The sequence below is a fragment of the Fundulus heteroclitus genome, chromosome 15, assembly GCF_011125445.2.
Source record: "Fundulus heteroclitus isolate FHET01 chromosome 15, MU-UCD_Fhet_4.1, whole genome shotgun sequence".
Lineage (NCBI taxonomy): Eukaryota > Metazoa > Chordata > Actinopteri > Cyprinodontiformes > Fundulidae > Fundulus > Fundulus heteroclitus.
In genome coordinates, this window is record NC_046375.1 from 4,545,831 (window position 1) to 4,558,881 (window position 13,051).

At 41.1% G+C, this 13,051-nt stretch overlaps 1 protein-coding gene across 2 annotated transcripts in view; it reads right to left on the reverse strand.

The window, feature by feature from the left end:
* fmn1 (formin 1) overlaps positions 1-10,593 on the reverse strand; it is a 28,157-nt gene extending 17,564 nt beyond the window's left edge. The window contains exons 1-3 of one of the 2 annotated variants that reach the window (XM_036147242.1): positions 10,478-10,593; positions 6,937-8,453; positions 4,898-5,073 (exon numbers count right to left, since the gene is read on the reverse strand). In XM_036147242.1, the coding sequence (XP_036003135.1) occupies positions 4,898-5,073; positions 6,937-8,422 (1,662 nt within the window). In that variant the 5' untranslated portion in view covers positions 8,423-8,453; positions 10,478-10,593. Of the gene's footprint in view, positions 1-241; positions 2,447-4,897; positions 5,074-6,936; positions 8,454-10,477 lie in introns of those variants that run through there. The other variant, XM_036147243.1, reaches the window with a different exon arrangement.
* Between the last annotated feature and the right edge of the window lie 2,458 nt (positions 10,594-13,051).

A 13,051-nucleotide genomic window follows, 5' to 3' on the forward strand; every position in this document is an offset into this window, starting at 1 on the left:
ATTTTTAGTTGCAGTGTTCTCCCGCTAACCACCACCAACAGCTACATATGGCTTTTAACCATGCAGTCGGTGCACTTTGTCATGACTAATACACAACTATCCAATAAATGATTTTCTGGAGCATTTCTCTAAAACTGTTCTGTTTTGCTTTTATCAAGAGTTTCTTTATGATTTTACTATAAAATTAAATTTTTTACTGTTAAAAAACACAGCATAAACGTTGTATTTGATATTTCCTTACTCTTTCATCACATGTGTCTTTCTTCTCCAGTGTCTTTTTGGAGGTTCTCTCAAAAAGCGTTCTTAGCACATCTCTATCATTTCTTATCTTCTTCCTCGCCGCCTCCAGGTCAGTCCTCTCCGCGGAGTCTTTTTTCAGAGGTTTCGGAGTGAAAAAGGCCTTGAAGGCATCAAAAGCTGCTTCCGCGCTGGACACAGGTCTAGTCGGCTCAACTAACTCCGAAGCCTTTGTAACTTCTTCGGCTCGAAGTTCTGTCCTCTTACTTTCTGGACGTCCCTCATTTTCATTCAGTGAGGTTCTGATTTCATCCGAACGTGGTTCAGTCACCAAGTCTTCGCCCTCTTTATCACCCGGCAAATTTTCTCTGTTCAGAAACAGGGAAATCTGGCCCAGAAAGCCTCCCGGGGCCTTTGTGTCACTTTGCTTTTCTATGACGATTGGACTCTTTACCTCCTGGGCAGACTGTTTGAGCTGAGTCAGCACGTCTTGCTCAGGTCCAATCACCCCCTTCCTCAGGACCCTCAGACCACTGAACAGAGCTGAGGCCTGTTTGTCTGTTGGGGAGCCTGGAGAGAATGTGGCTCTGGTCAGAGTGGCCCCAAGTGGATAAGTAGCAGCTTGTTTATTGATATGCATTGAAACCTCACTTGGGCTGGAAGGGGGGCGTTCACAGGCATCTTCTCCCTTCTCTTTATCTCCTGCATCCTCCAACTCTGGTTCCTGTTCTTGAACAACATGAAGCGTGCGCTTCACAATTATTGTGGGATGTCTGGTTTTAGGTTGTACGTTCTTGTCAGAGTCCTTGTTGTCGGAATCCAAATGAGAAACCGGGTCATGATCTTCCTCAAAATATGCACTGCTATTACCTTTAGTGGCTTCATTTGCGTCATCCTGCTTATTATTCAACATTGACAAACCATTACACTCGGCTTCTGTGCTGTCTGCAGAAACATGTTGACATTCGTGGGAAAGAGATCCATTTATTGCAAACTTATCCATTGTTGGATCTATGTTCTTGAAGTTGTTAATTTTGTTTTCAGCTGCGATGTCAATCTGATCAGGACTTGGCATCCGACTCTTTTTATCTGAAGCATTTTCAGGACTTTCGGCCCAAGTTTTCGGTTCTTCTAAGATGTACCGTATGCTCGTCTCCTTTGTTGTATCTGTCTGAGTTCCTCCTTCTTCGATAAAAGGCACGTTAACACTTTCCAAGGGTAGTTCAAAGCAGGATAAGGAACCATTCCAAGGGTTAAAAGCATCTTCAAAGTTCATATCCCTGTCAAACTTTAGATGAACAGCTTGCTTTTTTGTCAGTATTTCTTCATTTTGTTCCTCCGTGAGGATACTTAAAGTTTGTGGCTCTTCCATTTGCGTCAGTGGGAGATTTCAGTGCAAAAAAAAATGGACTTTGAAAGAGTAATCCGTTTGGCATGCATAAAAATATTTTTGCAACCTTAAATGCAATAATTGTTTCAGTCAGTAGTCTTATCCAACCTTTGTGTCCTCCAGTTTGGGGAAAAAAAAAACGAACCAATGAATCCTTTCTGTGTTCCACAAGTTCTTTTCTTCGTGCACCAAACTTAAAAGTGGAAGCTGCTCCTAGTGATTCAGATGAGCTATTAGTGGGAGAGAAATCCACAGAAGTAATGGAAAATTTCCCAGCTCCCTTTCCATGGCGCTGCTGGTTGGAGTGACTCAGCTTAGCCACACGCAGTTAAAACCCGGTCCAAGTCCCAGCTTCAGCCTCTGATCCCTGGCTTGTTTTCTCTTTATGGCTCGTCTCTACCTGGTGTAATAATTTTACCACCTGGACGTCACCCTGCAGACTGGAGCACAGACATGCGAGACAGATGGTGTCCCCAGCTGAGGATGTCTCGCACACAACTCCGACATCCTAGAAGTAGTCACGCAGAACAGATGGAGGAGCACCACACCCACAGCAGAAGGAGGGCAAATAAGGCTGCCAGGGATCACTTGTTAAACATTTGGTCTGTAAATCCACTGCCAACACAGACTTCACTGCAGCTGAATGATCAGCGTAGGCATGACTCCACCTACGCAGGATCACTGGACAAAGATGACTAGTTGGATTCATGGGTGTTTAATGATCCAATTAAGGCTATTGCTATTAATTAATAAACAATTTTAGTAAATATTTAATATTTCAAACTGAAAATCAAACTTTGACTACATTCAGACTTGTTGTTTGGGACATTTCAAACAAAATATAAAACATATACAAAAAGCAAATAGCTTTTTCAACCAAATTTGCTAAATTTTTTTAGTGAATAGTGAAAATCAGGATTGAAGCGGCAAACAAAGCATCAAACAATAACAGAAGATAAATATGTTGTGCAACTATAGAATATATCCATAATTACTTTCTTAAATAAATATTGTACTACACATCGTGATTCAAGAAAAAAAATCAGTTATAAATTAAACAAACAAGCCTATTGAATATGGAACGTAAAAAGTCCTTGAGTAATTTGCAGCTCCATCAGTGTTGCTGCAAAGCTGACCAGTTTATATATACATATATATATATATATATATATATATATATATATATATATATACATATATATAATAATTAGAAGCGGAAAAACTGAGATCCTTAGAAATAAATAAAATGACGGGGGGAAAAAATCTAATGTCTGCACAAAATCCAAAGGTAATTTTTTAAAATTTAATGAAACTGAAAGGAACTTTTTGTAAAAGTTAAAAGGATAAAAGGATGCACTCCTGTTCTGCAGTGTAGACGTTTATCTTTGAAATCATTCCTAATAACTAACTGAAAAAAAATAATAATACAAACACAGGATGTTCAATTGAGAATGTAAACTTCTATTTTCTTATCTAACTTTTGTTTGAGTTAGTCTTCGTTTTCAGGTTCCACCTTTGTTTGCTTTCTTGTTATTACAGCCAGTAGGTTAGCGACAGACCATACGAGTGATAGCAGTGTTAGTGGATTCCATTACAATGTTTACACTTCTTCACATGTGAACTCTTCATGGCTTTATTGTGCTGCACTTTCTAGAACTAATCAGTATGTGTGTGTGTGTGTGTGGGGGGGGGGGGGGGGGGGGGGGGGTCGTTGATTGTATTTTGCATTATATTTTAAAGATGGTAGATTGCAAATAGTATTTTACAGTCTCAACTACCTTAATATAATTTCTTAATAAATGGCTATAAATATGATATGTTTTCCTCTGAAGCCCAACAGATCTGAGCTATTTGCAGCTGTTTCAGGTCACAGTTGTCTTTGCTTCAGCCACAAAGATAGTGAGACGTATCAGAAACTATGAAAGAGAAGGATAAAAACCTTTCACTACTGAAAGCTCCTGGCCCTGATAAGAGTGATGCAAACATTAAAAAAAATTAAGCAACAAGACCTGAATGTATTAAAAAACCTTTATACTGTTGTAATGTGTGATTTCTTGTCAGAGTAAAAAAAAGAGTGCCAAAGGTTTCTCCGCCTTGACTATATCCCAGTATTTTCACTTAATAAATTATGGAATATATGTCTTTGATTTCTATTATGGGTTGCTGACTGGGTGCTCTGGCAAAACCTCCCTGCTCCTCCCTCCTTCCACCCAGAACCCAACAATTGTGCCACAGCCCTGTTGCACAATCAGGATGGATCTTCTTTAAAGAGTAAATACAATTGAGTGTTTGTTTTATTATCTCTTGATTGTGAAGCTTTGTCTCTCAAGTTCCACAATAACAAATTGCAAAACAAGACATGGGCTGTTAGAGTTAGACATTAAATTAATCTTATTTAAGTTGTTTGCTAATACATTTAGGGGGAAGACAGCAGCGTTGCCCAAGGGGCCATGAACATGTGGCAGGAGGAAGCTGGAATCAAACTGGCACCTTTGTTGTTGCAGGAGAACTACTCTTGCCACTAATGTGGAAAAGTGCACAGGCACAGAGATCTGCTATTTGCTTGGCAGTGCTGTTTATGGCGCACATCCTCCACTGTCTGCAGTTTGAGACACACACACTTTGGTCTGCATATATTTTACTCACACCAATAACCGAAATTGTCTTTACGTTTACTCAAATACATACTAAACAGACAGAAAAGAAGACAGAAATAGCAATGGAAGCCTTGCTACAGCTGACTTCATTGCTCAGTGTACACATAAAGTGATCACTGCAACATGTTGAAATTAAACTTAAAATCTTTAGCTACATTATTTTTCATCTTTTTCGCTTTAAAACCAAATGTCTTCCTCAAATAGTTGCACAGAAACATGACAGGATATCTTTCTTTCATGATTTATAGTTTAAAATTAACTGCAGATGCATGATGGAAATGCTCCGACCAAGGGCTTATATTTCTGTTGGCTATGCTTTTAAAGCTTAAAAAGCACCAACTGCAAACATTGTGCAGGTTAGTTTCTGTAGATTGTTAAGAACAATGTTGAGTGTTAGAAACGCTGAACCTTGTGTGCACAAACTAGGCTACATTTTAAAACTGCAAACAATTTGACAGGTTTTATTATTTAAACGGGAATCTGTTTGCTTCTTCAAAAACATTGAAGACTTCCTCATCGCTGACTCGACAATCTCACAGTGAGAGCCACAGACTTAAATTCCTAAATTCGTTTTTAAATCTCAGATGGTTGTAGTCAGAACCACTCGACTCACCGCCAGGTGGAGGAGAGGTGTGGCCGAGCGAAAAGCAGCGAGGTCGTCGTCAGGAGCGGTGATGCGCAGGAAGTCAACGTGTTTCGGTCTCGATGGATGAAAAAGAGACCTGCAGCGAGACAGAGACTCCTCCACCTCCTGCTGCCAGATCTCCTCCTGCCTCTGCAGGGCTTCGTCTGGAGACAACAAGATGCAAACCATCTCAAAGACAGAAACTGCGTTATCGCCACTCATAGAGATTTTCCGTTCAGCTGTTTTGATTTTCGGGGGAGCAAATGTAGTTAAACAAGTATTTTATTTCCCAACAAAACACACTAGTTTTGATAGTAGTACTTTTGGTTTTCAAACAGCAGTAAGGTCTTCTGCTGTGCCGCGTTTGGATGCACGTCCTTAGGATTAGGTTGTTTGAGTGGAAACAACCCAAATACACAGACAGAAAATGAGCTCCACAGGACCTCACTGATGAATTTTCATCACGGATGCCCTTCAGCTCATGTGAGCATCCAATTAACTTTGCCCTAAAAAACATCAAAGTGATACCTGCACCCATTGTTTATCCCTAAAATAAAAACCCAAACCAAAAGGTCCTCTCCTTGAAAATGTTTAATCACTCCTCCAATATACACCCAGCAGCTTTCTGTTTGTCTGATCCAGGTCAGACCCCAGCCTAAGAGGTGCTCCCACACCCACAGGCAAACACGCGCTTTGATGGGAATGTCAAACAGCAAGGGCTGATTATTCTCAGACTGCTACACATCCTCCAGTCCTGTGAGAGCATCAAACGACCGAGAGGAGACTGCGGCACCAGACCGGAGCAGATGACCCGGCTGCCGTTAAAAACATTGCATTTTAAATCAATGTGTAAATCTGACAGTCAGGACTCAGCATGGTCCTGATCTTTCCTCTGATGTTCACCAGAGTAATCAAGCATTAAAAGTCAAAGTCACGTTGTTTCACCCGCGCTTTCTACCCTGGAAGGCTGGGAAAGGCTTTCAAAAGGTGACGTTTTCCCTAAAGCACGTGAGAATCATTTAATGGAACACCAACCAGAACGTTTAATGTGACTTCAAAAAGTAAATGTTTTATTCTTGTTTGATGATCAACAATGCAACACCTTCTTTATTATATTCTTATTTTTGAGTTACAGTTTCTTCTCTTAAATATAAGTTAAATCCATGCAGGTTTGAACACATGGTACATGTTATTCAGTTTTAATGCAATTGTTTGTGAGAGAAACAAAATAATCTAAAAGTGGAGGAAAAAAAACCCAATTCTACAATAATTTGGTTGAATAAGCGTGCACAACCTTAAACTTACACTTACATATTTTGATCCAGTTACAGCCTATTAGCTTCCTTGAGTTTACCCCCCACCACCAATTACTGGACTCCTCTTCAGGTGTCCTCACAGGGTCTTTCTGACAATTGCTCATTCCCAAGCGTTGTTTTGCAAAGGTATCAGTCAGGATAAACAGACCAAATAAAAACAGGTCAGCCTTGCAACAGCACTGACGGAGCTGAAGGAATTTTAGTCAAGGACTTTTTTTTTTTACGTTCTGCATTTAACAACAATCTCCTGTTTCTTTGTGTTTGGGCTCAAGAGAATGGATGCGATAAAAGAAGCCTTTTCTATTTAAGATATTAAGGCCTGGCTAAAACCTTCAAAACCTTTTGCCCTGAGGAAACGGATGCTGACCTTTTTTTGGGTCACAAACAAATGCAAAATGCATATTTGTCCTCATATGGAGATGTCAGTAAATCTTTTGGGTCATCTGAGGTGGGCTGCAAGTAAGAGATACCTGTGCTCACGATATGACCGATATGGAGAAAATTTGCAAGTTAGAGAGGGAAAAGATCACCAAGACAAGACGTGCTGAAAACCAAACCAAAAGACTGAATGCTCAAACAAAATATTAGTTTAAGGTTGTGTACTGATGGAGCCAGGTTATTGTTTTTTCCCCCTGATAGATTAGTTTTCCTTTAGTCTTAAAAATCATATGACAGTAATGGGAAGTATTGTAAGTACTAGACATTTTTTACCAGAGGATAGCAGATAATCTTCCTTCAGCTGTAGAGTTGACCTCGTTAGCGTCTCCTCTGTAGACCAAAGATCATTTCCAGCTCCTCCAGGCTTTGTGATGACCCGTTCATAGCCTCTAGCCTCCGAACTGCCCTGCAGCCCACTTTCTGAGCTGGTCCAACCTTTGTTCGTCCTGGGTACCTCCGCGTCTCGCCATCCAGTCACGTCGGTCAGGCTTAATGTGAGAGGAGAAGACAGGATGGGGGACAGACTTTCCAAGCTGCTTGATGTCCGATTGGAAGCAGAAAGGGTGGGGGAGGGCGCCGGGGAGATGTCCTCTTCCCCTGACTGACTGTGCCGTGGGAGATGGGAAGGAAAAGTACAGGTGAGGTGATGAGAATGTGACCTTTTACTCGTCTGGGTCTGATCTTGACATTCTGCTTTTCCTGCCTTCATAATCCCGGTCTGGTCCAGACTCTGAGCGTCACCCAGAGCACAAAGCTCCTCGGCTTCTTCTGCAGATGCTCTGTTCTGATCTTCCAACCAGCACGCAACCTGTTGCAAAGCTTCTGAAGAATCCAAAGTGAGGCCGTCTTCCTCCTCACTGGAGTCTTTGGCCCAATCTGAGCTGGTAAGACTGACCTGGCGTAGGATGCCCTCCACCTCCTTGATCTTCCCCATCACTCTGTGCGCCGCGGCCTCCTGAGGTGACTTTGTGTCTGCCTCTTCGGTTTTCTCCTCCTCGCGTTTCTGGCCCATAGTCTTACTGGTCTGTGCCTCGGTGTTAAGATTTAATATGGAGTACAAGTCATTGTCGTATTCAGAAAGGTCAGAGTCGGTCAGACCGACTTCTTGGTTTCCAGGTAAAGCCTTCTGTGAGGAGGCGAAATGGCTTTTCATTGTGAGAGATCTCTGCAAACTTCCAGGAGAAGCCCCAGGCAGCTTCACTCTCCAAACCGGCTTTAGGAACTCAGACGAAGTCCTTATTTCCTCCCTTTCTATATCTTTTCTTTGCCCTCTCTCATCTGTTGCCTCAAGGTCTGCTATTTGGCACTTTCTCCGTCTTTCTGGGCCCGGCGTCACCCCGAGGTTGTGTGACACCCCCTCCACTCTCCGCCTTCTCTTCCGGGGAATATGGACTGCAGGTGATACTTCTAAGGCATCCCAGCTCTCCATATAAGAATCCGGCTTCAGTTTGGTTGCTTGTTGGTTACCCATATCAATAAAGGCCTGGCACTCCGAGCAGGAATTTGGCCAGCAGTCCTCAGAGGACTCACCCAAGGCTCGGAGGGTTTCTTTGAGGTCTGCGAGGCTGAATTTGTCTGCCGGGTCATGCTTCGCTGGTTCGGCTAGTCCCTCCTCTTCAGGCCTAGAGGTTGCTGGCATTTGCCGGGTGCATGGATGAGCATAAGCGGGGGAAGATGGGCCCCAGGACACAGATGGACTTTGACAGATCTTCTCTTTAAGAAGTTTGTAAAGACTTAATGAAGAATAAGTGCTCTCCATGGTCTTGGTGGTAGGGCGAGGACGGTTTGACCTGAAATGAAAAGAAAACTTGTGTTTTTGAGTGCTTTCTTTAAGCGGTCAACTCAGTGTTCTATGAATTACCATTCTTTGAGACTTTTATGTTCACTCACAATGGCCATGCCATATTAATTTTATGGTTTTAATGACCTTTCTGGACAAATCTTTTCACACAGAAATAAAAACACAACATAAAACAGCGTGGAGTTTTAAAATATAATAGGCTTACATGCACCACCCTTAATCTTGGTCAAATATCCATTAGCAAGTTGTATATTTGTCAGAATTTTTGTAGCCATCAACAAGCTTGTTACATAATTCTGGTTATTATTTTGTCTAACATATTAATTCAATTGCACAATAATCGGCGTCGTCTGTAAAATTACTACTATCTGTCTTCTCTTATCAGTTGCTAAGGACTATTTGCACACTGTTAGCCTCTCAGGAAGTGTTGTCTGTGCAACCAACTATTTGAACACTATGTCTTGTTTGTGTCCGTGCATCTGTGTGAATTCTGAGCGGGTCTCTCGCCAAAACTTGAACATGGTAACATAATGGATTAAAGATTCTTGATTGTTGGTTGGAAATTTTGACAACTCTTCTTGGCCAGATTGGTGGTGTTAGATAATCTCCTGGCACAGATAGATCGGCTTTTTAGGTCCGAAAATGTTCATTAGAGGTCTGAGCTTGAGAGAGTCTTCTCAGGAGCATAATGTTGGTCTACTTCATCTATTTCACAATCAGTTCCTATGTGTGCATGGGATAACTGTCCCCTCAGAAGTCCTAACTGAGCCAAGCTGGTGAATTTGGAAGTTTTCCTCTGTCTTCATTGCAATGCATCGGCCCCTCCGACTTTATTTGAAATAGTCCCACAGCATAATGCTGCTGTCACCGTACCTCACAGCTGTCACAGTCTTTTTAAGTCTGAAAACCTCATTTTGACTCTTTTAGATATAGCTCTTCTCACTAGGGTCAGATTGCTCAATCTTTGTGGGAGACTGTGGCTCGGTGGGAAGCTGTCTTTAAGTTTGAATGTTGTGAGTTTTGATTTTAGCTTCCTTCACTCACATGTTGATGACCCCCTGGGGAAGGCACTAAACCCCAAGTTGCCTTCCAATCAGCGGTGTGGTTGTGAGCCCAATTGAGTGAATATGGCTCTAGTATAAGTGCTTTCAGTGGTCAGTATGACCAGAAAAGTGCTTTATAAAATTCAGCCAGTTTGCCATTTGTCTTGTCAGACCATAAAACTTCACTTTAGAGGACATTTGGCTTGTCTGCATGAGCAGTTGCTACGTTCAGTCGAGCATGAAGGTGTCCTTTTTTGGAGTATGGGCTACCCTTTTTTTTTGCTCGACACTCTCTGCATTCAAGGTGATGTTAAACTTTCTATCTTTTGGACAGTACAGACACCAGCTGTTCCCAGTTCAAAGCAGACTTCAGATCATCGGGGCTTCCCGGTGCGTTCCTGAAAATCCTAAACAAATTTCTCCTAATCCGAGACGGACAGTCTGGTTCACATGGGTGAAACTTTAGTTGATCCAACAGGACGATGATCTCAAACAAACATTAAAACTGCTTTTGGGATGGATAAAGGAGGGTGACATTACTCTTCTGAAGTGGTCCTGACCTCATCTTTGTTGAACATGTGTTGCCTAGTGTCAGAAACTGGATCCAAGGCGTGAACCAAACATTTTTTAATAGGTTTTACCAGTTCTGACAAGAAAAGTGGTCATATTTGTAGCTAGACATATCCCAGAAGCTCGTCTAAGGCTAAAAACAGCATGTGGTCGATGTGCAGCTTGCCAAATTTTGCTTGTTTGCATGTATATATTAGAGAAAACCATTATATTCAAACTAGTGCTAACAATTCTTGCTTTAAAAAAAACCATTAGCACAACATTACAAAAGTAAAAACTCCCAAGGCTCCCAGTCCTAGTCTTTCAGGTTCATATTAAATTCTACTTCACAATAGTAAGGTAGTTATTCTTAATAATCGACGTTACAAACAAGATTCAACATATCTCTGCATTCACTTACCTTCAGCAAATTAGCACCCTACTTGCAGAAGCAGGTCACTCCTTTGTTGTACCTGCTGCGATGCTCAGGTGACCGAGGAGCCGTGTCTACCTCCTGCTGGGACACCCCCAGCTTTCGGCCAATCACCAAACCCAGGATGTAAGTTTAAACATCTCTTATTGGTTCATCTTCCAAAGCTCGAAAGACCTAATCCCCCAGATGGGAGAAAAGAAACAGACGGAGGGGATTTGGTCTAATTACTCTAATCTTCTGGACTTCAATCTTAATTATGAGTCGGTCAGTGTCCATTTTACCACTCTTTCAGAAGTTACAAGGTTAATCTGCTAGAGATGTAATTTTTGTCAGAGCTAGCTCAAACAAGAAGGTGTCAGTTAGTTCTGCGGCTGTAAGTCACATCTGTTCTGCTGAAGTTCACTGACCATTGCCTTTATTTAGGTCAGTCGTGGCCCATGCTGTGCTGCTCAGAAAGCTAATCGGACCACAGACCGGCTGCCTCAGTGCGATCGCTGTCGTTTAGAGCAAACAAACAACTGCTCATGTGTCTGATACCGCTACGACACGCAGAATTTCAGAGGCCTTCAGAGGAGAAGGTGGAGGTTTCAGAATTAAGTCAAATGTCACCAAGGGCAACAATGCAATGCTCTGTTATTATGTTTCACTGGTGCAAAGCAGGAGAAAACAAAGGTTGAAAAAATTCTTCAGAAAGGAAAGCTGCTGAAGCAACAGGCTTCTGAAGCTTGGACTGGTTTGGGCATTGTTTTTTCTAAATATGAACTAACAAACTAAACTTTGAGACAAATCCCATGTCACTGTGAAAACGTAACTTTTTTTTGCTTCATTTGGTTTTCAGCAGAAATCAAAATTTAGTCAACAGAACCCAGACTTAAAAATGCTTTCATGCACAAACCACGTGTCATGGTCACAAGGACTGTTGTGTCCATTTTTGCTTGATATACACCTTAAGGCCACCAGATGGCAGTCATGTATAGACGGAAGACATGATTTGGAGCCAGTTTTTCCCTCCCCAGAGTCACCTGACTTATGACTGCCGCTTACATTTGCCAATAGAGAACAATGATTACCGCATTCTCATGTCTTATTTATTATTATGTATTTGACCATAAACAGGAATGCGGTAACCTTATTTTTTAATTCTTATAAGTGCGATTAAAGTAACCGTATAAAGTATAGGCTTCTTTTTGCAACTACATCTGCTGGTATTTTCTCAGAAATATGTATTTTTCTATAGGAATGTTGTTTATTTATTAATTTTTGGTCAAATTGGAATGAAAACCAAAATTTTCATTGAATATATATATATATATATATATATATATATATATATATATATATATATATTTATATATATATATATATATTTTTTTTTATTTTAAATTTTTTTATGAAGAAATTTGGTTGCTGGAAGGCAATGTTTTCTGCAGATGAGCCCTTCTCACTTTAGATGCAAGTTATAGTTTTCAGAATGTGAGGTTGTTTCCTTATTTTTTGGTTTCACAATCTGCTGGAAAACTTTTCTTATTTGAAAACTTAAACGACAGAACAATTATCTATTTTTAAAAGGATTTTGCTTAATCAGGCAGTGGAATCAGTATGGACATGTCTGTGGGATTAAACTATCTGAATCACTGACGGCTGAATTATAGTCAAACTGCAAAGTTTTCATAATGTGAGTTTTCTGATGAAGATGAACAAGAGATTTATGCGTGACTGCATTTAACAAAAAATGAGTCTGGAAAATGAGTCTGGAAAAATAGCTCAATAGCTGCACTGTCTATATACGCAGAGGCTGACATCACATCACATTAGCCTTAAAAATATATATTTTTTCCCAGATTCAGAGCAACAAGTGTGAAAAGATCAGGGAGCTTTCCTGGTCTATTATGTAAACACCTGACTTAATGATGCCCTTTCTACAATATGATGTGATCCGTTTAGTATTGGCTTAGTTGTGTTCCCAGGAGGCACATCCAGCTCAGTGGCCACTGGCACCAGCTGAAATCTTTATTGTATGTAAAGCAAAATGTAACACTGCTGTCCTTTTGCATGAATTACTGCAGTCTGCACCAGTGCAGTGAGGTGTGGTAGCACGAGGCACATGTTGAAGAAACACATGTTTTAATCCCAATTTTATGATCGTCTGTAACAATATTTCTAAACCGAATTTGAAATTCATCTCTCAATGCAATCAGTCTAGAGATAATATCCGAATGTCTCTTGTGAAACAAGAAAAAAGAAAAAAAGCTTTTAAATTATATTCTAATTAAATGAGGCGCGCCTTTGTCATCACACCTGCCTGTAAACCCATCTGTGGAGACAGAGTCATTCATAATTTCACCCGCTGCTGTTTCTCTACTCCCAGAATGCGTCACCGTTTTTCAGACACTGAAAAAAACGAAAGAAAAAAACAAAACACTGCATACATTTAATCACAGCAACCATCATCAGCACCAGAAGCATCACCCTCCCTTGGTTACTCGTCTCCAGCTTCCCCGGCTCCGCACTGCCGCTGGGCGCAGCGCAGACGAGACGGGGGGAGTGGGCTGCGTGGATGAG